The sequence below is a fragment of the Delphinapterus leucas genome, chromosome 12 (assembly GCF_059928025.1).
Source record: "Delphinapterus leucas isolate spDelLeu-1000000601 "Yukka" chromosome 12, BTC_Dleu_Yukka2, whole genome shotgun sequence".
NCBI lineage: Eukaryota > Metazoa > Chordata > Mammalia > Artiodactyla > Monodontidae > Delphinapterus > Delphinapterus leucas.
In genome coordinates, this window is record NC_143140.1 from 27,724,449 (window position 1) to 27,751,845 (window position 27,397).

Here is a 27,397-nt window from a genome sequence, read left to right on the forward strand (position 1 = left end):
GATAATTAGAACTTTGCCAGAGCAGTAAGGGAACACAAAAGAAAATGCCCTCATTTGTATTTAGAAACAGTTTAATTGTTGAAAATTGCAATATGCTTTATAAGAATTTAACATATCTCATTTAATCCTTATGAAAACTTTGTGGGGGTAGGTATATTTTTCCCATTTTAAAGGTGAGGAAACTGAGGCTCAACTCTAAAATATTTATCTGCCCAAACTTGTATAGCTAATATCAGAGTAGTTATTTGAACCAAGATTCTTTACTCCGTAGTCCATACTTTTTCTCCTATATCTGAAAATACATGCTTATCTCTGTTACTTAGGGCTGTTATTCTACTTATAAAAGTACTACATAGTTTAGCACTTAGTTGTTTTGCAGTATTTCAAGAATGTTAAATTTTGTTAAGCACTAGATTGTGCTGGATATTTTATAGCTTCAAGTAAAGTTTGATTAATTGGTTAGTTAAGAAGAATGTTCCTGCCAACTAGTCTCAAAAAGTATAGTTGTCTCTCTCTTCCTCTAGCCAGAGTTCTTAAAATATCTTTTGGCCTTATGATTTTCCATATAAGAGATATTAAAAGAGGGTTAGTCTCAAATTTTAGAAGCATGTGAAATAAACTATAGACAGACAGAGAAATCAACTTTCCTATTTTAATATTAAATATTAAAATTACATCAAGTGCAAAATTCTTGAAGATAGGATTCATACCTTTATTCCAAAGGATTCAACATAGAGTTTTACACATAGTCGGTAGATACTTAATAACTGTTGAAAGTGTCTTGTCGTGTTTGTCACATTGCAGCTAACTTTTTGATCATGCAATTTGTACTTCAGCATATCAGTAACTTTTGTCTCAGGTTTTTTTTCCCAGCAAGTGGTTATTTTTAGGTAAATGATTATCTCAGAACTTTTTTTGATTGTTTGGCACTCAGATACACTCTACCACAGAATTAATTATATAAATAGTTTATATACAAATATAATACTGAATTCCTCATATTAATTTTGTTTGTCAACATAAGGTAAACCTTTTCAACTTTCTTTTTTGAAACAATAGCACTACTTGATACTTTTTCATATGGTTTAATGAGGAGGAAATAACTCTTTAAATCCCAGTATGGAGCTCTCAGCAGTTGCTCAAAGAAAATTTCTTAAAGCACTTGAACTTGTTCAGTGAGATTTTTATGGTTTTGAGGAATAGACTTTTTATACAAACACAGCGTGCAGCTTTAAGAGTTTCCATGACACTTTGCTTTCATTTCAGAGCTTCCTTGGGCTTATTTTATACCTGCTTAACAGCATTTGTTTTATTTTGCCTGTGTTTTAACTGTTTTTAAGCATCTCTTTACTCCACTAGAGGATAATATGCCCCATAAACGCAGGGACTAGTTGCTCTCTTCCTTGGTACTTTGCCCATAGAAATTCTCAATAAACATTTTCTGAATTGAGTTAAAACTATTGGTCTTTTGTGACCTGAAGAATATGCTAATTGCATGAACACTTGTAAACAACAAGTAAGCAAGATTCAGTGTCAGCTTTAATAGGATATTGTAAGGCTATGTCATGAATAAATGAAAAATCATACATTTAGTTGTTTTCTTTTCATAAGTCCCTTTTATTGAAATATGTGTATACAAGTTGTCACTTAGACCTTGATGCAGATTTGTCATTTGTTAATGATAGAAGTTTTTTTGGAAAATTTTTTACTAACAGGGAGGATATAAAACGTGTAAGGTCTTTCATGCTATGGATACTCTAATAGCTTCCTTGAGAAATAACTTTGCTCTCGGTTTAGATTTTGGGGAGAAAATAATATGAACTTATTTCTAGAAATACATTTTATTTATTTAAAATTTATAATTAATATAATTCTTGTCCTTGAGATTCATCTTTAAAAATCAGAAGTAAAGGATTCAGCACTTTGTAATGTGACATGAAAATTTTAAGATAAAAGTCTTATTTTTCAAAAGTTTAGTATTATATTTAAAGCCTGATAAGCTTGCTTTTGAAAATCTGTTGTAATTCTTTGGATGTTTATTTAATATTTATAGGTAGCTCATGAAAAGCTGATGGAGAATGGCAGCTGTGAATTGCATTTTTTAGCTACTCTAGCTCAAGAGACTGGGGTGTGGAAAAACCCGGTACTGTGCACTATTCTTTCCCAGGAACCATTGGATAAGGATAAAGGTAAATTTTCTAGAGAGCAGAGAGAAAAAAAAGAATCATTAGACTAGAAATAAGTACTTAAAATTGTTTTGATATAATTCATCTCAAGATATTCCAAGAAGGACCATTTAATTAAATTTTATATGAGGTGCTTGAGGCCCTTCACCTTTTTTTTATTGGGGGAAGATGTGTTTATAGGATTATATAATCTTAGAGTAACAGTTTTTTTCTCAACATTATTTGATCAGAGGAATTCCCTCTGTAACATCCTGACAGGTGGCAATCTAGCTTATATTTGATAACTAACTTATTTGACAGATGGAGAAGCAGAAACAGGGTAGTGAAATGATTTTCCTCAGAATAAGAAATTAATGCGGGAACTCTCAAATCTTCTGTCTCTGAGATTAGTACTCTTTCTCAAACAGCTTTTTTTCTCAGACTTACTTTATCCTGCTTTGTTATTATTGTATGAGCTTAGCCAAACTCAAACTGGCAGGTAGCCTATCAGAATTAGATGGCTAAATCACTAATATGTATAACACTTAATGTTCAGAATTCAAAAATTGTATGTGCTACGAAGAAGAGCACAATTATTGTCGTTGGTACTTTTCTTGAGATTATTTAGGAAAGTGCCCAGATTCTACCCCAAGTTTTCCCAAGGTATTTAACTAGAGAAGTAAATAAGCTTTTTCCATTGTTTATTGATGTTTTCTTGTTGACTGATGGCAAACTCTAGGTATTTTGCTATGTGATAGCAATTTCTGAAGGCTCTGAGAAAGGAGTGTACGTTCGTTATTTGTTAACTCTTCTGGTACTTTGATATTTACCAAAAGGCTTCTCAGCTAATCTGGAAACTTCTCTTCAAGCTGGTTGTTCCTACCTGACTCCCCTCTTAACATTTCTCCCCATTTCTGGATAGTTTTAGCAGTATTATCTGTTTCTTAGTTTTCACCAAAAGTTTATTTTTATTACCTCCCTTCCTTTGTGTATATCCACAGATTAGCTACATTGTTCTCAGACCCTCATTATTTAAAATAGGAAGAACAACAACAACATTTAAAAGTTGAGAATCTTGGAGTTGTTTTGCCTTTGTCATATTAGTTTTTTATTCACAATATATTACCACCACCATGTTTTTATTCCTGTAACCAAATTATACTTTTTAGTCTTCTCAGCTTTGGAAATATTGGACATATGATATATTAATAATAATATCAGATTACATTGTATAGCTCCTTACAGTTTGAAATGTGCTTTTATGTGCCTGGTTTCATTTAGCCTTCACAATGATCCTGGGGAAAAAGTGGGATCTTTATTGTCCCTATTTTATAGGTGAGAAAATGGAGGCTCAGAAAGATTAGTTCTTTTCTACATCACATTGTCAGTGATGTGAGGCAGAGCCAGGAATTGAAGTGAGGTCCCCAGCTTCTCTCCTTTTTATATTATGCCACGTTGCACCCAGCCTAATAAAATAAAATTGCACCTAGCTTAAATAATTAAATCCTTTTTTCTGTTGTTGGTTTCTGAAGACTGTCTTTGCCAAACTCACACATTATGCTAACGCAGGAAAATGGAACCTTTACCTTAGCAGAGATTTAAAATTTACCCTAAAAGAATATGTGCTCAGTTTCCTTATTTGTTTAAATGTGCCTAACATTGTTTCTGTTAACAAATGTCTTTGCCTATCTCTGTGCTGCTTTATTCCATGGTCTTCACATGGCATAGCTACTGGAATAATTTGGACTGTGCAGGCAAAAGGAGTTTCTACAATAACAGATGGATTGTAGGTAGCCAGATTTCATTATAACTCGTGAAGCAACCAGAGAGATGTTACATGACTGAGAGACTCTGCAGCCGTAATCTTTACTTGGTTCTCCATTATTTAGAATACTTCTTTGGTGGGAGTTATTCTGTGGGTAATCACATAGACTAGAAGTGTATGTTTATTTCCTCCTTGGAAAAACTTGAAGGAATTAACATTTTACACATACATACTAATTTATTTATATTTTCAAATTGCATGCTTCTACAGCATGTGGAAGTTTTAGCTTTTTATATGATATATCCAGCCCCTTGGTTTAACCTACACTAGCCTATAGCAAGTTTGATGAGAAGAGCTAGAGCTCAGACAGTAATCAGTACACCATAATAAGCTGTGCTCATTAGTTTGTTTATAGCAGAGCCTTTGAAGGTTTGATGTACTATTTGAACAGTAGATCATCCACTTAATCTTGTTTTAAATAATTAATTTTTATTGACTAATTTTAGAACTACTAAAGCCCAGATAAACCAAGAAATGCCCTTTGATTTAGGGACTGAGGGTGTGTGGGACTAAATTAAAAATGCTGGTTTCACCTTAAGGTTTTAGTATCCTAGAATAAGATAACTCTAATAACTAAATCAGCATAATTCAAGTAGATGTCCATTGAATATCACAGGATCTTTAGGCTTACATATTACTTTTGCTTTTCTTTAGTTATCATCTCAGAATTGGAAAGGCACTGAATGCCCATTTATTTTTTACCCAATTTTAACTCCCTTCTAAAACATCACTGATAAATAAATGGGCCTTTGCTTGAAGACTTCTGGAGAATGGTAACTGTGTAATTCAGTCCATTCATAGCCTGCTATTAGATAATATTCATTGTGTAAATTGTGAAAAACTACATTCTTAGAGTTGCCATCCTTTGGATCTAGTGCTACCCCTAAAGCCATACCTAACAAAGTACAAATCCCTCTTTCGTGCCATAGCAATTGAGATGCTTAAGGATCGTCATCATGTCCACACTTAGTCTTCTTTTATTCTAAAGACTAAAAGCCGTACTGGTGTGGCATTATTTTAAATCTACAGTCATGATTCCTGACCTTTTAGTGCATTTTGTTTGTTGTTCTTATTCATGTGTAATTCTCAAAACTTATGTGTACCCCAAATGCTATCTGGCAGGCTCTGAAGTCATTGGTACTCTCATCCCCTTCATCTTAGTGTTACTTAAGATGACGTTACCTTTTTGGGTGGCCTTATTCTCACAACTCAACGAGGTTACTAAAATCACAAAAATTAAGAAAAAAGAAAACTACTCTTAAATTATTTACATCTTTATATGTTGTGTATTGGTACACAAAGTAGTCTTTTTTTTTTCTTTTTAATTTCACTGTGTTAGATCCATTCTGCCTCTGCAACTTGTCGATATCATTTAAAATCTTGATTTTGTTAATTCAAGATTTTTGTCCTTCCCTGTTTAAGCAGATCTTATTAGCATACACTCTGTTGGCATCCACATTCTTTTTTTTTTTTAATTTATTTATTTTTATTTTTGGCTGCGTTGTCTCTTCGTTGCTGTGTGCGGGCTTTCTCTGGTTGTGGCGAGCGGGGGCTACTCTTCGTTGCGGTGCACGGGCTTCTCGTTGCAGTGGCTTCTCTCATTGTGGAGCGCGGGCTTCAGTAGTTGTGGCACGTGGGCTCTAGAGTGCAGGCTCAGTAGTTGTGATTCACGGGCTTAGTTGCTCCATGGCATGTGGGATCTTCCTGGGCCAGGGCTCAAACCTGTGTCCCCTGCATTGGTGGGTGGATTCTTAACGACTGCGCCACCAGGGAAGCCCGGCATCCAGGTTCTCGATAATAACCATTAAAAAGGTCATATCCAAAAACCTACCCTATGGGATACTTATAGAAATCTTCTTGCTTGCCCTTCAGTCTTTTAGCCAATGCCGTTTGATTATGGTTGTTTCATCAAATTCACCTATTTCCTTATGTCTGGTCCATGGCTCTCCTTTTTGTCTATCAGGATTTGATGAAAGACCACAAGAGGTACTTGGCTAGAGTTGTATTAAGTCAGATTGTTTAATATTGAGGTTAGTCTGATCTAATTAATTTTTAACTGAACTTTTTATTTCAGAATAGTTTTAGATTTACAGAAAAATTGTGAAGTTTCCAAATAATCCACAACCATTTTTCCCAACAGTTAATATCTTACATTAGCATGATACATTTGTTACAATTAATAAACCAATATCAATACTTTGTTACTGAGTAAAGTCCATACCTTATTCACATTTCCTTAGTTTTTACCTAATGTCCTTCTTCTGTTCCAGGATCCCACCCAAGATACCATATTACATTTAGTTGTCATATCTCCTTAGGCCCCTCTTGGCTGTGACAGTTTTTCAGACTTCCCTTGTTTTTGATGACCTTAGCAGTTTTGAGGAGTACTGGTCAGGTATTTTGTATCCCCTCAGTTGGGATTTGTCCGATGTTGCTCTCATGATTAGACCTGGGCTTATGGGATTGGGGGAGAAAGATCACAGAGGTACAGTGCCATTGTCATCACATCATACCAAAGGTACATATAATCAACATGATTTCTCACTGTTGGTGTTAACCTTGGTCACCTGGCTGAGGCAGTGTGTTTGTCAGGTTTCTCCACTGTGGAATTACTTTTTCCCCCCCTTTCCATGCTGTACTCTTGAGAAAGAAGTTACCTTGTACAGCCCACACTTAAGAGGTGGAGAGTTAAGCTCCACCTCCTCGAGGAGGCAGTATCTGCACAGATTATTTGGAGTTCTCCACAGGAGATTTGTCTTTTCTTCCTTATCTGTCTATCTGTTTAGTCAATATGGACTCATGAATATTTTTTTATACTTTGGTGATAATCCAGTACTACTTTATTTTGTTGCTTAAATAGTTCAGCTTTGGCTCCCAAGAACTCTTTGAGTTAACTTCTGTGTCCCTTTGACATACCCCATCATTGTGAGTTATGTTTTTTGTTTGAATACTTCCTTGTTTTCTGGCACTACAAGATGCTCCAGGCTTATTGTGCATATTTCCTGCCCTAATCCTAGAATCAGCTATTTCTCCAAGGAACCCTAGTTCCTTTTATTGGAGAATAGTATTGATATTAGAAACCAAGACCTGGTAATTGGGTGTGCTCATTGCTACTGAGGTGTCATTGCCTCTAGGACCTCTCAGCAGACAAAGTAAGAAAATATATGTAAGTATAACTAATCTGTGTATATACACATATCTATAAATGTTTCTGTATGTAACCAGCTGTATCTATATTAAACTAAATGTGAGAGTTTATACTGATGTCTCCAACTCTAATCTATATCACATGGATCATTCTAGCGTTCTCGCTTACCTGTAACCTCTTACTTCAATAGAATGTCATATAATTGGAATCATACAGTATGTAGCCTTTTCAGAATTACTTCTCTTACCGTTGGCCATCCATATACTTAATCAATCCTAGTATACATGTATAGTGGTTTCAGAATTGATAACCTCTACCCCTGTGGGTACAGTTCCTCTTTCCATTCTTGCTGACTCCACTCATCCAAAGTTAGGTGAGCACCCCATTTTCCCACCTCTTTCAGTGAAGTTCTTTCATTACATTTGTAAGACAGATTCTTTTGCCATATTCTACGTTCTATCCTGGACTTCCCAACCATCTAGATATTTTTTTTAATTTGCATACCTTGAGTCCTCCTTCATGCTGTAAAGTTCTGTGGGTTTTGACCAATGCATAGTATCATGTATTCACCATTACAGTATCATACAGAATAGTTTCACTGCCCTAAAAAAAATTAATTGTGCTTCACTAATTCAACCCTCTCCGGAACACCTGACAACTACTGATCACTTACTATCTCTATAGTATTGCTCTTTCGAGATTGTCATATAATTACGGACTTTTCAGTCTAGCTTCTTTCACTTAGCAGTATACATGTAACATTCATCTATGTCTTTGTGTGGCTTAATAGGTCATTCCTTTTTATTGCTGAATAGTATTCCATTGTGTGAATGTACTGTAGTTTGTTTATCCATTCACCTATTAAAGGACATCTTGTTTGCTGCCAGTTTGGGGCATTTATGAATAAAACTGCTATAAACATTGGCATGCAAGTTCTTGTGTGAACATAAATTTTCACATCAGTTGGGTAAATGCCTAGGAGTAAGATTGCTAGGTCATATGGTAAGACTATGTTTTGCTTTGTAAGAAACTGCCAAACTGTACTATTCTGCATGTTGCTCTACATTCTCACTGGCAATTGGTGGTGTCTATTTTGGGAATTTTAGCCATTTTAATGGGTGTGTAGTGATATCCCATTGTTGTTTTAATTTGTGTTTCTGTACTGACAAGTGATACTGCACATCTTTTCACATGAATATTCGCCATCTGTATATCTTCTTGGGAGAGGCATCCATTTATATCTTCTGCCTACTTTTTAATTGTGTTGTATTTTCTTTTTAATTTTTATTGAAGATAGTTGATTTACAATGTTGTGTTAGTTTCTGCTGTACAGCAAAGTGAATCAGTTATACATATATCCACTCTTTTTTAGATTCTTTTCCCATATAGGTCATTACAGAGTATTGAATACAGTTCCCCGTGCTATACAGTAGGTCCTTATTAGTTATCTATTTTATATATAGTAGTGTGTACAAGTCAATCCCAATCTCCCAATTTATCCCTGCTCTCCCTTTCCCCCTTGGTAACCATAAGTTTGTTTTCTACATCTATCACTCTGTTTCTGTTTTGTAAATAGGTTCATTTGTACCATTTTTTTAGATTCCACATATAAGTGTATCCATTCGATATTTGTCTTTCTCTGACTTACTTCACTCAGTATGATAATCTCTAGGTCCATCCGTTGTTTTCTTTTTGTTGAGTCACAGTTCTTTGTTATATTTTGATACAAGTCCTTTAGCAGATAGGAGTTTTGCAGATATATTTGGTTTACTCTGTGGCTTGTCCTTTTTCTTTACAGTGCCTTTCAGAGAGCAGAAGTTTTAAATTTTAATGAAGTCCAACTTATCATTTTTTTCTTTCGTGGATTGTGCTTTTGGTGTTTTATCTAAAAATAATTACCAAACCCAAGGTCATATAGATTTTTCTCCTGTTTTCTCCTAGAAGTTTTATAGTTTTGCATTTTATATTTGGGTCTGTGATACATTTTGAATTAACTTTTATAAAAGTGTAACCTAATTTATGTTTGATGAATCTGTCTTCGCTCGTAACAGTCATGCTTTTTTTCCTGACCACTCACAAGCCATGGTTTTTGTTTTTTTGTTTTTTTTTTTTTTGCGGTACACGGGTCTCTCACTGTTGTGGCCTCTCCCGTTGCGGAGCACAGGCTCCGGACGCGCAGGCTTAGCAGCCATGGCTCACAGGCCTAGCCGCTCTGTGGCATGTGGGATCTTCCCGGACCGGGGCACGAACCCATGTCCCCTGCATCGGCAGGCGGACTCTCAACCACTGCACCACCAGGGAAGCCCACAAGCCATGTTTTTAATATATTAATTTTGAGACTCTTAGGAATATATCTATTCCTCTAGTCTACAGTTTGCAAAATGTACCTTAAGCCCCGTTTTGAAAATTACATCTTCCCATCTATTTCCATTTTCTCCATTGTTTGTTCTACCTTTTCAATTTAAAGCTTATTATCAGAAGCACCATAAGAATAAAGGAATCCTCTTTTTCTCTGTCATCATAAATAATACATAATCAAACCCAAGGAGCAGGTCCTTCTGAAGAAGTTGCCCATCTCCACCAATTTGATTACATTCAGCTTTTTTGGTGAGCTAGGGGTCATCTTGAGTTTTAGCTTTAATAACAGTTCGCATAGGTTAGTACTGGTGCTGACACTCATGGTGCACGCATCCTTGGTCCTGAGCCTGCTGCTTTTCCTTCTTTTGTATATGTCATTATTGTAAAATCTAAACTCTGAAAGAGCTCCCTATTAACAGTCACACTGAATTCCTTCAGCCCTTTCCCTTCCACTTCTATTTTGGAATAATTTGCAATGGCATAAATTGTATTTTTATCAGCTTGCCCGTTCTTTCTTGAATCCTAAGCCCTATGGTTCTCTCTCTTTTTTTTGAACCCCTTGGTTTTCAAAGGAAGTTTCTAAAGCTTCAGCTTTTCCACAGTACTTATAAATCCTCCAGAGCTTTGTGAGAAAATAAGTCTTTTTTTCAGTAATAAACTTTGCCTTTTAAAATGAGCAGGGAAAAAGTGCTGCTAGGTTTACCCGATATTAACATATGTAAAATGTAATTATATTTTAAAGGGAGAGGAGATGGGAGGAGAGAACAAATGGTAACTAATAATTTCCAGGTAAATAGTGTGAGGCCAGATCTGATTACATGCAGCTGAATTTGTTTTCTAATAGTAAATCTCCAGTTCTTTTGCTCATTGATACTTTTCCTATATTTTTCATGTGTGTGTTTATATCTTTACCTGTCTATGTAGAGAATACCAAAAGGGGTGATTCTGAGACCTAGACTTATATCTGTTGACGGTTTTTTTTGTGTGTTAGGACATTTCTTACAGAAAGTCACTAAAAAGAACACCTTATAGACTATATACATTTAGTACTCTTAGAAATACAGGTTTCTTAACTTGTTTCTATTTGGTTGTCTTTTTTGTTTTTTTTTGCTTTGTCTCTCCCTTTTGCTCTTAACTGACCTTGTTATAAAAAATAAATCAGTGGAGCATTTTAGATTTTATTTTTAAAAATCACTGCTAAATTAGATTGCCTTGTGTTTAGGTTTTACTTGTATATAACCCTTAGATCATTGAGGATCAGTGACTCTGGATAGAATTAAGCTGATAGAACTTAACTGCAGTAAAATTGTGAAAGTGTTCAGTCTCCCATTTCAGGCTGATGCTTTATTTTGCATTTTGTTAACCTTAATAATATTCTACTATTACATAATGAGATATAATATGGTGACCACCAAGATTTTATTTTTACTAAAAATGATTTTAAAACATACACTCATTGGCTTTTCTAAACATCCTAGAAAAATTCATTATTTCTGTTGTGATGAGTATATTTCATAATGATGTTACATGGATAAAGTTGTCAGAATTTAATTAAATATAATAGTAATAATTAAATCTTATTTCACACAAATTTTAGGGTTACATATTTACTAGGTTCATCTATATCATGGAACATTTTTTTAATGTTTAAAAATTCTGATTTATATCAGTCATGTCAAAGAATCAGTTATGATCATAACTTAATGACTTAATGACCAAGCAACATGATTTAAGAAATTCTGAAATCTTCAAGTGAAAATTCTGTTTATTGTATATGTAGCTTGTTCTTCCAGGAAAAGGTGAGAGGTCAGGTGAAGATTAAGACTATCCCTAACTGGTAATTTGAACACTGAAATATAGTTACCTTAGAGCAGTGGTTCTTAATCCTGGCAGTGCTTAAATCGCCTGGAGAGTTTTTTAGACATACCAGTGCTGGAGGCCTACCACAGACCAATTAAATTAGAGTCTCTGGGTTTGAGCCCCAGGCATTAGTACTTTTTAGAAGTCAAGATAATTGTACAGCCAGGGTTAAGAATCACTGATGTAGAGCTTAAAGTGTTATGTTTTTATTAAATTTTTGAATTTGGATTTTTTTGTCTAACAATGCTGAATTGATTTTTAATGCATTTTTTTCTTGTGGTAAAAAAACAACATAAAATGTACCATTTAATCATTTCGAAGTGTACAGTTCAGTAGTGTTAAGTATGTTCATAATGTTTTGAAACAGATCTCCAAAACTTTCATCTTGCAAAATTAAGCCCTGTTTTAAACAACAACTCCCCCCTTTCCCCATCCTTCACTTCCAGCCCCTGGTTAATCAACATTCTACTTTTTGTTTCTATGACTTTGACTACTTTAGGTACGTCATATAAGTGGAATCATACTGTATTTACCTTTTTATGAGTGGCTTATTTCACTTAGCATAATGTCCTCGAGATTCAACTGTGTTGTAGCATGTGTCAGGATTTCCTTCTTTTTTAAAGGTGAATAATACTGCATCATATGTATATACCACATTTGTTTATCCATTTATCTATTGATGGACATTGGATTGCTTCTGCCTCTTGGCCCTTGTGAGTAGTGCTGCTATGAACATGGGAGTGCAGATATCTCTCTGAGACCCTCCATTCACTTCTTTTGTGTACATAACCATAAGTGGGATAGCTGGACCACATGGTAGTTCTATTTCTAATTTTCTGAGGAACTTATAGCCTGTTTCCCTTAGAGGTTGCATCATTTTATAGTCCTGTCAATAGTGCACAAAGGTTCTAATTCCTCCACATCCTCACCAACACTTATTTTCTGTTTTTTTGTTTTGTTTTGTTTTTGATAATAGACATTCTTTTGGCTGTGAAGTGATACCTCATTGTAGCTTTGGTTTGTATTTCTCTGGTGATTAGTGATGTTGAGCATTTTTTCATATGCTTGTGGGCCATTTGTATATCATCTTCAGAGAAATGTCTTCAGATCCTTTGCCCATTTTCAATTGGATTATTTGGTTTTTGTTGTTGAGTTGTAGGAGTTCTTTATATATTCTGGACATTAACCCCTTATCAGATATGATTTGCATATATTTTCTCCCATTCTGTAGATTGCCTTTTCACTCTGTTGCTTCTGTCCTTTGATATGTAAAAGTTAACTTTGATGTAGTCTCATTTGTTTTTTTTGTTGTTGTTTATACCTTCTTATCACATCCAATAAGTCATTGTCAAATCCAGTATCTTGATGCTTTTCCGTATTGTTTTCTTCTAGGAATTTTATAGTTTTGGGTCTTACATTTAGGTCTTTAATTCATTTCAGGTTTTTTTTGTTTGCTTTTTGTTTTTTAATTTTATTTTTTTGGCCACACCTTGTGGCATGTGGGATCTTAGTTCCCCAGCCAGGGATCGAACTTGCACCCCCTGCAGTGGAAGCACAGAGTCTTAACCACTGGACCACCAGGGAAGGCCCGGTTTGTTTTTTTATATGGTGTAAGATAAGGGTCCAGCTTCATTCTCCTGCATGTGGATATCCAGTTTTCCCAACACCATTTGTTGAAAAGACTATCATTTTCCTATTGAGTGTTCTTGGCACCTCGTTGAAGATTATTTGACCATATGGTGAGGGTTTATTTCTGAGTTTTTTCTATTCTGTTGCATCGCCTACATGCCTATCTGTGTGCCAGTTTTGATTAGCTTTGTAGTATATTTGAAGTGAGGAAGTGTGAGACCTCCAACTTTGTTCTTTTTCAAAATTGTTTTGGCTGTTTGGGGTCCCTTAAGATTCCATATGAATTTTAGGATAAATTTTTCTATCTCTACAAAATAGCCATTGCAGTTTTGTTGGGATTACATAGAATCTGTAGATTGCTTTGGGTAGTTGGACATCTTAACAGTATTAAGTCTTCCAGTCCATGAACATGGGGATCTTTCCATTTACTTGTGTCTTCTTTAATTTCTTTCAGCAATGTTTTGTAGGTTTTAGTGTACGAGTCTTTCACTCTCTTGGTTAGGTGTATTCCTAAGTACTTTATTCTTTTTGTTGCTATTATAAATGGAATTGTTTTCTGAATTTCCTTTTCAGATTGTTCATTGTTAGTGAATAGAAATGCAACTTATTTTTGTGTTTTGATTTTTATATCCTACAACTTTGCTAAATTCGTTTATTCTAATAGTTTTTTGTTTTTTGGGTAGAATCTTTAGGGTTTTCTACCTATAAGATTATGCCATCTGCAATCAGATGATTTTATTTCTTCCTTTCCAGTTTGGATGCCTTTTATTTCTTGCCCAATCGATCTTGCTGAATAAATTTTAAGAGAAAATATAAATTGCATTTTTAAAAAGGAATAGATGATGCAGATTCATGTAGGCCATGATGGTAATTTTGGAATTTACCCTTTGAAGTCAAAGGGACACCACTTGGGGGTTTTAACTAGGGGAAGATAGTCCAGCGTGTGCTTTAGGAAAAAGAAAAGGCACCCTGCATCCTAGTGGAGATGTGATGGAAAGAGTAAGAGTGGCTGCAGAAGACTAGTAGAGTGCAACAAAGTGGTCTGATAGATAAATGATTTGGGCTGGGAGGTGGGGGTGAGTGAGTGGTTGGCGTAGGGATTGAGAAAAATGAATAGAATTGAGTACTTAGGAGTTAGAAGTGACAGGATTATATGGTGGATTGTAGGTTAGGATGAGGAAGAGGCAGAAGAGAAGAACTTTAATGCCAACTCTTAGTTCTGGGCTGAGGTACCACATACTGTGGTATAGAGATGTTTGTATGCAGAGTTTGAGATGCTTGTGAAACAGCTACCCAGAGATACTGCAAGGGGAATTGTGAGCAAATCTAAGTGTGGAGATATACACCCAGTAAACAGGTTGACTCCACTTTGGGGGGGAATCCAGGACCTAGTCCTAAGTTTTGGTGCATGGTACATGATCAGTTAATATTTGGGTAAAGATTTATCGCAAATATTCAACTTACATATTGTAATATATTTAAAATTATCTTCCATGTTTTTCTTTTTTACTATTATGTAAGTAGCATTTTATGGGAAGAAGGCCATTATTACTTTCTTAATTGAACTGGCTGAATATTATTCATTTACATTGCCATTTTATGTCATCCAGCTCTCGATAGGCTTGAATGTAGTAAACCTGCTTTTTTCCCCCAAGTACATAAATACAGACAAAATAGATAAAAAGGCTACACAAGTAAAATTCAAGGTATTTTTTCATTTTCTGGGATGGGGATGGGTAAAGCAGGGTAGGGAGTGAAATTTGATGTGACTAGGTAGTCAAGGATAAAGATAACAAAACTTTTTTCATAAGTCTGGTAGTCTTTGATGTGCTATTATAACTGTAAGGAAAACATGTCCTGGAGTAGAGAGAAATAGAGAAAGATACAGAGGAATTGGGACAAGGAAAGTGTAAAAGAAAAATGGAGAAAAGTGAGGGGAGTGAGTTTCCCTCCCCTGAGGGGGAAGTTCTGAATTGAGTATTGTTGAATGTAATCTAATTTTGATCTGTTTGAAACATGAGCTTCAGGATACATTATTATTTTCCTTTAAAAGCTAATGCTACTTCACAGCTCTTTACTGCTATGTAGTGCTGTTCTGATAACTAGTAAACACACTAGTTAAATAAAAATTTTTATTTTTTTCTCATCACACCACTGTGTTAAGGTGGAAGTTGCAAGACCCCATTATTCTGGTCCTGGTTCTGTCATTAACTGGCTTTATGACCCTAGAAAGTCACTTGCCTTCTGTGAGCCTCAGTTTACTCATCTGCCAAATGATGGAGCTGGACAAAATGATCTATAAAGTTCCTTCTGCTCTAATATTCTGTATTTCTTTGAAATCAATTTTGCCCTAAGTGTGGCAAAGGTTTCCCATTGTTTAAAAACACACACACACAAGTATGTTTTGGAATGTATAATAATAGCATATATTCTGCTATACTTGTTAGTACAGAAATTATTTTGTGTAATTGTCGTTCTAACTATACATGCTGCTCTTTGAGATTTTAGGTACTATTTGAAATTCCTCCTATTAAGATTGTCATTAGTTTTGTTAAAAAAACTTGCCACCTTTAAATAATGTCTTTGCCATGATCTTCAGAGTTTGTTGATTATGAATTTTTGTGGGAGTATTTGAAATAATTCCAAGACTTTTTATTGCTAGAGTTTCCTGGAAACTCAAGCTGTATTTTAAAGTCTGTGACTTATAGCTGGAATAACTTTATTTTAACTCTCTTGCCTTAAATTTGTCATTGAAAATCTTTACAGATTTTACTTTGGCTATTGAACTAAACTGTGAAAAGATATTTGCCATATAACTGTCTTAACCAGGATCGTGTCATATTAAAAAAAGAAAAGTAATGCCCTGTATTTGTCAGACAGATCATTAGAGGCACCAGAGGGTTATGCAGATAGTGTTATTTATCTGTGTTCAGTCTTTATACTTTTTGGTTTAGTTTAACATATAAAGAATAGAGAGTAGCAGATACAAAGGTCTAGACTTCAAGAAAAGGATGAAATTTGTGATCCTATGTTAAATTGCTTACATGCTCATGGTTTTAATACTGAGGAGCCATAATCATACTATTTTATAGAAGAGTATTTTCATAGTGGAGTACAGTTAGATCTAAAAAATAAAGGTACTAGAGGGTAGGAAAGGATATTTAAAGAAGAGAAAAACATCTCTTATTTTCCATCTTCTAACCCAAAACTTACTCACTAGACATGTCTTCCAGTCTGTTCACAAGTGAGAAATTGTGTATTTTATAGTGTTTATAGGGCATTTAAAATTTTATTACTGAAAGCCTTCCAAAGGTTTCCAGCTAGCCATCACCAAGTAAATTTTTAAACACGATTTTCATCCTGGTAAAGAAAACTTAGGGAAAAGTTTAAATTTGCATTTGTTAAAATTTAAAATCTCCTTCACCAAAAACAGAAAGTTAAATTTTTATTTGTAGTTGATCAAACAAGCACTAGGAAATTTAAGATTTCAACAGAACAGAAATTTATTATGCATTAGTGGGTCTTAAGCAAGTGTTGAGGTTTGTTGATTGGTATTTTAAAAACCCACAGAACTTTCAGCAGACTACCCCCACCCCCTTATTTATTCTTCCGTAGATACTTAAATTTGTTCTACAACACTCATTAAGGCAAGGTAGACTTCACCTTTGTAAAATGAAAAATACATTAACAGTATTGAACACAATATTAGCTGAATTTCATCTTCTTGAATATCCAAACATCCTTTTGTGGTTTCCCATGTAAGTGTGTAATGTCCTAACTGCAAATTTCTAGAAATGCTAACGCCTGGTATTCAAGAATAAATGCTGTGGGGAAAAGAATTTAGTATTATTTTAAAAACAATGAGTTTCAGAATTCAATGTAAAATTATTTTTATAATCAGGAATTTAACTCACCTCATTGTAAATGGTACTTTCAGGGGCAAAAATATTTAATGCAGCTCTAAAAAGTTAGCAGCGTAACTCCTTCTGCTTATAAGGTCAAGTATTTTGTGATAGCCTGAGAGTAATAGGAAACTGCAACAACAACAAAAAAGAGTTTTCGTTTCTGTGCTTTAAAAAAATATTCCTTGTAAGTATTTGTATTGCAAATGAACTGTTACCAAATGTTAATAATCTATTATGTCTTGTTTTTTAAAGTGAATGAATTTTTAGCTTTTGAGGGTCCCATCTTGTTGGATATGAGAATTAAACATCTAATCAAAACAGATCAGTTAAGTCAAGCAACTGCTCTAGCAAAGCTGTGTTCTGACCATCCAGAGATTGGTACAAAAGGTAGTTTTAAGCAAACTTACCTTGTCTGTCTTTGTACATCATCACCAAATGAAAAGTTAATCGAAGAGGTGAGTATGTTTTCTTTTGTTAGTAATTATTTTTTAAAGTGAAGAAAATAATTTTTAATTAGATTAGAATGTCTTTGACTTCCATTTCTCTTAGTGAAGAGCCATTGTTGTCAGTCTTAGATCTGGGGTGTGCTCTTAGATAGTGATTCTAAGCAGCTTTCAGAGTTATACGTAAACATTTCACCTGGCTTCTATTTTAAATAATTTGGCTCTTTCAACTTCTTTGGCTAAATTATGGGAAAGATGGCGGTAGCTTAATTTAGTTAGGATGTTTATATTTGTTAGTGTTTGGGCCTTAATTTCAGTTTTACCTGACTTCAAGATACTTGCAGATTTTTTTCTAACTGGCTAATTTAAGTAACTTAAAAAATTTATATGACTTCCTGCTAGGAATACTTTCTCTCTCTCTCTCTCTTTCTCTCTCTATATATCTTTCTCTCTTTATCTATCTATATATGTAAATATTTTATTTGCATATTTAATGTAAAACTTTGTAAGACAGGTGATTCTGTTTTGTTTTTTTTTTACTTCTAGTTGGCATAAAGCATAGTATTCATGTATTTGTGTATTTTATACTACAGAATTCAAAAAGTAGAATCATGATCCAAATGGGAATTTTGCAATTGGAGGACTCATAATTCCAAAATGAAGTTGGAGACAGGGTAGGAGAATTGAAAGTTGTTGATCAAAAAGCAGGGAATATGTATATAAAGAGTACAGATAAAACCATAATACATTGGACAGTGTTGTGTGAACATTTAATGTATATGTGTCTTACATCTCTAATATACATATCTTTCGACTCCAGAGCGATAGAGAATGGAGAACAAAGGGATTGTGGGACAGATTTTAGGATATACAAAGAGAGAAGCTGAGATAAACAACAGAGAAGACAGTTAACAGAGCATGCATGATCCCCTGAGTAGTCAGAGAGAGATTGTAATCAGAGTCCAGAAGAAGGATAACCTCGGACAGAAAGCTAAATGCCTACATGAGGTTAGAGGCTGTAATTATAATGGTGATTGACTTTTCTTGAGAATAGAAAATAAAGAGGAAGATGATAGCCTTGGACTGAGATTACAAATAAGCCTGTTGTGTATGTTGAGGATAATGAGGATACTGGGAGAGTGATGCCAGGTAATTTCTAGGCCGGGTGGAGTAGAGCCAAGGGCTCTAGCTTAGGGGAGATATCATTAGTTTAGACCTTAGCTGTTATTTTGTTTAATAATTTCTCTTTTGTCTCAGGTAATGGCTTTTTAATCGCTGTATAACAGGAGCTAAATAGAAGATAGAAAATTTCTTATTAGTTCAGGATAACTTTGTAGACAAGTTCATTGGCAGCTGTATCAAGTTTCTTGGGATAACAGCCTTTGAAATGTGTGTAACATTGTTTTTTAGTCTTTAAATAAATTAGTTATTGTGATGCTGCATTTCAGATATTTTTCAGCTCCACTAAAGTTTTCATTATCAGTTCAGTCCCAGCCCTTAAGTCAATCTGTCCATCCGTCCATCCTTCCTTCAGCAGATTTTATTAAGAGATGTGTGCTGTCTAAACACTGAGGGGATTTAAAAGTAAGGCATAGGTCCTACCCTAAAGAAGCATACCTTCTAGTAGGAATCTATCTAAAGACAGGGTGGTTAGGTTAACTTTGAAAGTCCTGTTTGAAGTTGAAGACTATGAATTTGTAATCTCCAGGAAAAATCTCTATTTCTAGCTGTCTTGAATAATCAAAAAATCTTGCAATACTGAACCTAAATTCCCTTTTGGTCTAATTATCCAGAGTTAAGTACCAGCAGCCCAGCCTACTCTGGGAGAGCCTCAGAAAAATTCTCTCTGAAGACCCTGGGTATCTCTGATGTCATACGAAATTATTTTTTCCTTCTCTTGTTAAGCAGGTGGAATTAAGATATTTCATGTTCTTTAAGCAGAGTTCGCTCAAGTCTCTTTCCCACCCCAGGAACAAAACTAGATCACATAGTGTAGAACGGGATGGGATATGTGTAAGTCTACACATTCCTTGTTAAAAATCCCTTTTTGCTTAGAGATTGTTTGATTACTCTTTTATGTTTCTATTGCAAACATATAGAAACTGGTTCTTCATTGTTCCAAGTGGAGTAAGTTATTATTTCTGCCCCAAGGAAAGGTAATCACTTTGGAACAATTGCCCAGACATTGCCCCCTTCAGAAGAGGTATGCTACATGACCCGCTTCAAACATTCACTTTACCTGTCTGGTTCTTGTAAACATTTGAGATCTTTACCCATTCCTTAGAGTAGGCAGGAATAGATATTGGAAAGAGTCAGCCATGGTCTGGATCTATAGTCCTTTTGAGGAAATCCTTGTCCAAGTGAGCCAGTAGACAAGGGATTGACTATTTCTCAGGACGCTTTCAGTGTGATAGAGGTAGCAGAGGAATGGGACTGAGATGAATGTTTATCTGGCTTCTCTAGAAGGGACTTTGGCCTGAATTCTTGGTGTAGGTGTAAAAATGAAGTTAGCGTTTATTTTATATCCAGTATTTACTGGTTTTGTCGTCAAAATAAACATAGATGTTAAAAAAGTAAAATCTACCTTGTGTCTCTCTAACCATTATTTCCACATTTAATACTCCTCTGACTAATCATTAAGTGTGAAATTTGATATTTCTGATATTTTTACATACACACACACACACTTTAAACATACTTACACATACCCTGGCTGCTGGTCACTTTTCCTCCTCTTAGTTTGGACATCTTTCCATATCATTTCTTTTTTTTTTTGCAGTACGTGGGCTTCTCACTGTTGTGGCGTCTCTCATTGCGGAGCACAGGCTCCGGATGCGCAGGCTCAGCGGCCATGGCTCACGGGCCCAGCCGCTCCGCGGCATGTGGGATCCTCCCGGACCGGGGCACAAACCCGTTTTCCCCTGCATCAGCAGGTGGACTCTCAACCACTGTGCCACCAGGGAAGCCCCTCCATATTATTTCTTAAAGATCAACCTCATTCTTTCTCATGGCTGCATAATTCCGTAGTATAGATTTATAATAATATCTTAGCCAAACTAGGGGACATTTAAATTGTTGCCTTGTCCATACATCCTTTCATTTTTCTTGGGGGTATACTGGTAGGGTAAATTTCTGTAAGTGGAATTGTTGGATCAAAGAACCTACACATCTTAAATTAATAAATAGGGCCATACTACCATCCAAAAAAAGATTATACCAGTGTATACTCCCATAAACAGTATATGAAGTTTTTTTCTTTCCTAACACTATAGATTATTCGTCTTTTAAATCTAGCCTAAGATTTTTTTTTTTTTTTTTTGCCGTACGCGGGCCTCTCACTGTTGTGGCCTCTCCCGTTGCACAGCACAGGCTCCGGACGCACAGGGTCAGCAGCCATGGCTCACGGGCCCAGCCGCTCCGCGGCATGTGGAATCTTCCCAGACCGGGGCACGAACCCATGTCCCCTGCATCGGCAGGCGGACTCTCAACCACGGCGCCACCAGAGAAGCCCCTAGCCTAAGATTTTGCTACCCTGAGAGTATAAAACAAAAACAAACAGTAGCTAATTATTTTAATGTGACAGGTTTACCATTTAAGTCCCTTTCTAGATGGAAAGCAATTTCATTTTGATAAGCAAGACTATTCCTAAAATATGTTAAAGCCAATACATTTTAAAAGTATACTTGGTAAATGTATGTAAAATATTGATGAAGTGTTGTATATTTTTTGAACATCTTATAGAAGGAGCCATATTAAAACATGGAAGTCATTATTCACATTTTTGAAATGATTTTTATGCTTTACAAAGGGATTTAGCATAGTTTATCTTTAACAAACAGATCATTTTAATTGGCTTTAAAATTTTTATTCATATTTCTAAATTTTCTGGTATTAGATTTTTACTCATTTTTCAGAGCAATACAAAATAGCTATCTGTAATGTATAAATAGTTCTTATATAGGTAATATATTGGTAATCCTTACTTTATGCTGCCTTGGATTATAAAAAATAATTCTTGCTCATTGATGGCTAAATTTGACCTGTATTTCACTTGCACAATTTTAATTAAGCCATTTATTAGTTTAGGTTTCATTTTCTCTTTAGTGTCCTATTTTTTTCAAGTGGGCCACCTAGTGGCAAATCGGGAATGAAGGCTATCAAATAGCACATAGTAAAATTGTTTCCTTAGTATACCTATAAAAAGTGAGGTTTTCTGTATTATTGAATATAGCAGATGTTTCAGTTGGTATGTTGTATATATGTGGATAAATTTATAGAGGCTACCTTACATAGATACAAATATATATAAATATATTTTTATTTCTATATTTTTAATTCTTAAGTATAAACTAATGTAGGTAATATCATTGGGAAAATAAATTTCTTTCCTTACATATAATGTACACATTTTGCATTATATGAGAATTCAGTAAGAATGGCTTAGGTTTTAGAAGGACAACAAAAAAATATTTGATTCAAAATAAATCAGATTTTCAGGATGTAAGAATTTTTGTTAAACCTGAACATGTAGAATCAATATTTAGTAAGAAAGACCCTCAGTATGCTTGTGCATGTAGAATTCTAGAAAGAGCACAGACTTTGAAGCGAGACCTGGGTTGAAATCTTGACTCTGCTAATTAAGCAGGTAACTTTGAGCAAGTAACTTAAGCTCTCTGAGCCTTATCTCTATAAAGAAATAGTATTTACCAGGCAAGCTATCATGTTGATTAACAATGCTATTTCTGAAGAAGCTGGCACAAATAAATGAATAATAATAGTAGCTGCTGTTTACTGTGTTTATTGACATCTTATGTATAAAATGTTAATGATACCTACCTAGTAGAAAAGTTATGATTAAATAATAATTACATACATATATAAAATGTCTAACAATGCATTTAACTTATTGTAGCTATTTGAAAATGTTAATTGTATAAATATATATTGTTCAGCCCTTTTTGTGTTTGTTTACATAGGGTCACTTAGAGATAAAGATTTGTAAGAAAGAGGCAGACAGGAGTAGTGGAAAGAGTACTGTGCCAGGGAGTTCCAGGACTTAGGTTTCAGTCATAACTCTGACACTAACTTCATACTTCCTTTAAGAAATCATTGTTGTTAAACACATAGACTTGGAGTTGGGTCTTTTCTTATCCTGGTGTTTTCTAGCTCAGTGTAATGTATAAAATGGAACCTCTGAATCTATCCCCATGCAATCGTTATCCTCATTACCAAAGATCAACCTCAAGATTACCCTCATTCCCATTCAGACACTTGTTTAATCCTAAACATGTTACATTTTACACATACACACACTTTTCCCGTACTCAAAAAGTAATGAGACATAGAAGGTCAACAAGGAGGTGTATAGTTACCTCTGTGGTACATGGGTGCTAGTGGTCTGTATTAATCTTCAGTTATTTTTGCCATTTGTCAGTTGTACCATGTTGGAATTAATCTTTCTAATTCTGTGGAACACCAGTGATTTGTGACTGTATGCTGTTTGTCAAATCCTTATCTTACAGCAAATACTTGTAGAGATCATAGGTAAATTCTGTTTTATGTAGTAAATCATTGTAATGAGGTTATAATTTTAAAAAAATAAGCATTAGATGTAAGTGCATAATTAAATGAAGCAAGTTGCCTTCATCTAGGTTATACTTATGCATGCATGACTGTTGACAAGCTTTGAGATGGAATGAATTTATATGAAAAGAAAAATAATGGAGATGTATAGAAAACTGAGGTGAGCTTCATTTAAAAGTGGTATAGCTACATAAAATGTTTCATACTATACTTTTTTCCCTCCAATAAATAGACACTTTGTTTTTCTAGTCTATATCCAGTAGACATTTCTGTCTTTTTGCTGATTCTAATGCTTTTTAAATTACTGGATAAATGGGAAGAAATACAAGTAGCAGCTTTTCTTTTTCAGTATTATAGACCTGATTTAATGGGTAGAGGTTGCTTATAATTAGCATTAGTTATTTACATGTAAATGAATGCTTATAAAGGTCTTGAAAATCGTTGGTTCTCTGACTTGAAGGAAGATTATTTCTTTAAACTGCAGGCTAGTCATGACAAACTGTGAATTGATAGTGTATGAGTTAATGAGGTTTTACTGATGAAAATGATCTGTAAATATCTAATAAAAATTATAAAGTATATTACTGTATATTCTAACATAAAACCATTTTATGGCATATTTCTATATCCTTTCCCTGCAGATTTCAGAAGTTGATTGCAAAGATGCCCTAGAAATGATCTGTAACTTAGAATCTGAGGGTGATGAAAAAAATGCTCTTGTCTTATGTACTGCATTTTTATCACGTCAGCTTCAACAAGGAGATATGTACTGTGCTTGGTGAGTTGATTTTATTTTGAAAGGAGAAGTTTGTTCAATAAGATTACAGGATAGGTTGTGCAGATAGCTTAAGAACATATTTTTTAAAATCTTTTTAGTGTTACAAAAACAAAAAGCTTATTTTCAGATATTATATGCTGTGCAAACTGATTATCAAGTAGTTCATATTATAACTTTAAAAACTTTATATTAAGGACCACACACTCCTTAGTATACCAGCAATGATCATATAATGATCAATTATGATCAATTTTTAAATGTTGGAAGATGAAAGAAGGGCTTGTGTCTAATGCCACAATAAAAATTTTTTCAGATATGTAGTCAACCTCTGATTTAATGTGTATATTTTTGCTCTGCATATTGCAGACTTTTTTACTACATAACTAGCTGCTAGTGATTTATGTATAGAAATATAGTTCATTTCTGTGAGGTATCATTCTACTTCACTAACTTCATGGTACATTTCCTGGTGGGCAAACCTGTTATATATAATCCTTTCGGAGGATACAGCTAACAGAGATGATGACTTCAGTTAACTCAAAAAACTTAAGATCAACTGTCTTAAGTTAGTGTTAGCTAAAACTGACAATTTATCTGGTCAGTCGACAGCATTATTAGTCTTCAGTGTTGTGTTGGTACTGTGGAAAAACAAAAGAAAATTTAGTTTACAACGTTCTGATATTTAAGGATATTTACCAAGTGACACACGTCATATAAGTGAATATAGAACAGGCAAGCTAAATAAATGGTTGTATAATCAAAAAGACTAAAGTTTATAATGATAAAGGTTTTCTGAACAGTTGAGCTCAGTTATGAAGGAAAAATTCTATATGCAATACAGAGAAGATTGATATAAAAGGCTGGTAGAAGGATTCTGAAGGGAGAATAAATAACATGTATTTATTGAGGACAAGTAGGTTTTCTATATAACAAATATTAATGATGACTAAGAAATTAATGTGTTATATTGGTTTACAAAAGGCATCAAAGCCTGGGTTTTATATGAAAAGCAAAAGCAGTCTATTAAAAGCCCTTAGTAGAAGGGGGCAAAATAGAAGTTTATGTTCAAGAAACACTGTTTAAGACTAACAGTTGAGAATGGATTGGAGCCTGAACAATGAGGGCGAGTTGGGGGTAGGAAGTGGCCGTACAGGGAATTGAGCTGAGATAGGAAAATCAACTAGAAAGCCAGTAAATAGTCCAGCTGGGAAGTTACGAAGTTTTCCTGTGGATGTGGGGTGGGGTGAGAGAAATGTTGAAGATAACAGTCTTGAGGATAGTAAAAAGCAGAGGCTGATAGATAGGATCAGTGATAATGATGCATTAAATTAGAAAAAGGGTGAACTGGAAAGAATGTTAATCATCTTTTTCATATATTAAGTTTCAGGTTTCAAAAGAGATCAAAGTGGGGAGGTCTTATAAAGAACTAGAGAGGTGAACGTGGTCAAGACTGGAGAGACAGATTTTGAAGTCCTCAATATGAAGGTTAAAATCCAGTAAATGAGCAATTTATTCAAGTGGATGGTGAAAAGGGCACAGTTGCTAGGAGTGGAATCTGAGGAACTAATAGGAAAGGCCTGTATGGAGGAGAATACTTGAGAGGGGAAGTTGAAGCCAGGAAGAAGATTTTTGTGGAAGTTAACTATGGAGGACAGAAGAGAAATAGGACGATAGGTAAAAGGGAGGAAAATTCATCAGTTCAGTAGGATTACTTTCTAAGAAAATACAGTGTAATTGCATTTGAAATAAATTTCAAAGTTTATTTTTCAAAGTTTCTTTTATTTTTTCACTGCTGTGGCACAGATTAGTTATTTTCTTCTGGGTTCTGTGTCATCATTGATTCTTAACATTATCTAATAATTTAAGTTAGAAGATAAAAATTAAATGCTTTTTAAAAATCATTATGCCATTGAAGCTTTTTATATATACACACACATTTTGTACTTTCTTATTACTTTAAAGTTCAGATGTGGCCCAAAGTTACCATTTATATAACTTGTTTAAATGTCAGATGCTTTCCTAGTAAAAGGTAGTGAGTGCTTCTCTGAGATTCAGAAATCTTAATCAGTAAAATGATAAGTCATATCTTGATTTTTATTTAATAAGTCTTTAGAAATTGAGATTTTTTTCTTTTAAACCTCATTCCACATACAGTTTTAATTTCACATGTAGTTACGAGCCTGACATGTTCATGATTTTACATGATAGCTCCAGCTTGCTTTTTTACTTTTTTTTTTTAAGGGAACTCACTCTCTTTTGGAGTAAATTACAGCAAAGAGTAGAACCATCTATACAAGTGTACCTAGAAAGATGTCGTCAACTTTCTTTGTTAACCAAGACGGTATATCACATTTTCTTCCTGATTAAAGTTATTAATTCAGAGGTAAGAATGATCAAGGTATCTTATCTTAATTTCAAATATATAAATTACCTTTAATACAAGACTTTATTATTTTGGCACCTCTTCCAGTGATTTTTGTTTATTTCATTTAGTGCTTTGAACATTGATTTTCTTATTGGTCCTTGATGATACTTGATACAGAGAAACTTAAAAATGCAAATGAGAGCCAGGGGCTTGCTCTTAGCCTGGAGAAAAGCAATATACATAATACTTGCATTTTATCATTCCACAATTTTTACTGCTAGGTGTTATACTATTTTGATAATTGGCTCTATAGAAATTTAGAAAGTGTAAAGAGAAATATAGAGATAGCTTCCTTTGCTAGCAGTCTGGCAGATTACGATATCTAAAAATCCTTCTTCTACAAAAGACCCAAAAATACTTGATAAAATAAAACAAATATTGTTCTTAATGTGTAGCAGCTGAGATTGCAAGAATATTGGGGAAATCCCTACGCTCAAAAAGAAGAGAAACCTAAAAACTGAAGTAGAAATTTGAGCTGATGCTAGGGTTCTCCTACCCTGGTGAGGATTGGGGTATGTTACTAAGGGGTTTGAGTTTTTATATCCACACAGGGATAAGACAAGAGATGGGATCTTGGGCCCTTTCAAGTTGGGGATTTAGAACTGAGTTCTGTGTTCCCCTCCTTCCCTCCACCAACTTTTGAAGTACTATGATTTCATTGAAAAGTGGACTAGAAAAATATTATCCTGTGTAACACAGGTGATGATAGGGAACCATGTGCATGTCCGACTGGACTGTGGGTCAGAGGAGGGAAATGTTTTCCCTAATAAATTGTAACCATAGGTCTGCCCTCACACGATTTGGGGTCCACATTTACCCTGCCGTATAACCAGGAGTCCCCACACCAGGTGAGTGTCAGGGAGGAAGACCTTTTCCTCTCCCTTTTCTTCTTAGTTATGTTGGCTGGTCTAAGAATTAAACTGACACAGGACAGATTAACAAGAGAAGATCAGGCAAAAGTTTAATAACATGTATACATGGGAGAGGCCCAGGAAAACTGAGTAACTCGTCAAAATGGCCGAAACTCTCACCTTAAATACCATCTTCAGCTAAAGACGAGGATGTTGGGTGTAGTGGTTTAGGGCTTCAGAGGGGAGGAAGGCAATTCACATGAAGATGGAAAAGCAGTGTTTGGTAAACCAATGGTGTGCTGGGCCATGCAGAGACTATCAGACACGGTGGACTCTGATCTCCAGGCCCTGCAGAGTTTCTCCCCACCACCCCTAGCCCGTATTCTTTGCAGAGATCTCTGGTGACAGCTCTATTCCAGGAACAGGC

General features: G+C 34.8%; 1 protein-coding gene across 5 annotated transcripts in view; it reads left to right on the top strand.

The window, feature by feature from the left end:
- The window catches only part of ZNF292 (zinc finger protein 292), an 87,413-nt gene that overhangs the window by 45,327 nt on the left and 14,689 nt on the right, over positions 1-27,397 (top strand). For 2 of the 5 annotated variants that reach the window (XM_022552259.3, XM_089921816.1), the window contains 4 exons: positions 2,054-2,189; positions 17,143-17,345; positions 23,558-23,694; positions 25,936-26,077. In XM_022552259.3, coding sequence (XP_022407967.2) covers positions 2,054-2,189; positions 17,143-17,345; positions 23,558-23,694; positions 25,936-26,077 — 618 coding nt within the window. Of the gene's footprint in view, positions 1-2,053; positions 2,190-17,142; positions 17,346-20,319; positions 23,077-23,557; positions 23,695-25,935; positions 26,078-27,397 lie in introns of those variants that run through there. The other 3 variants (XM_089921817.1, XM_089921818.1, XM_089921819.1) reach the window with 3 other exon arrangements.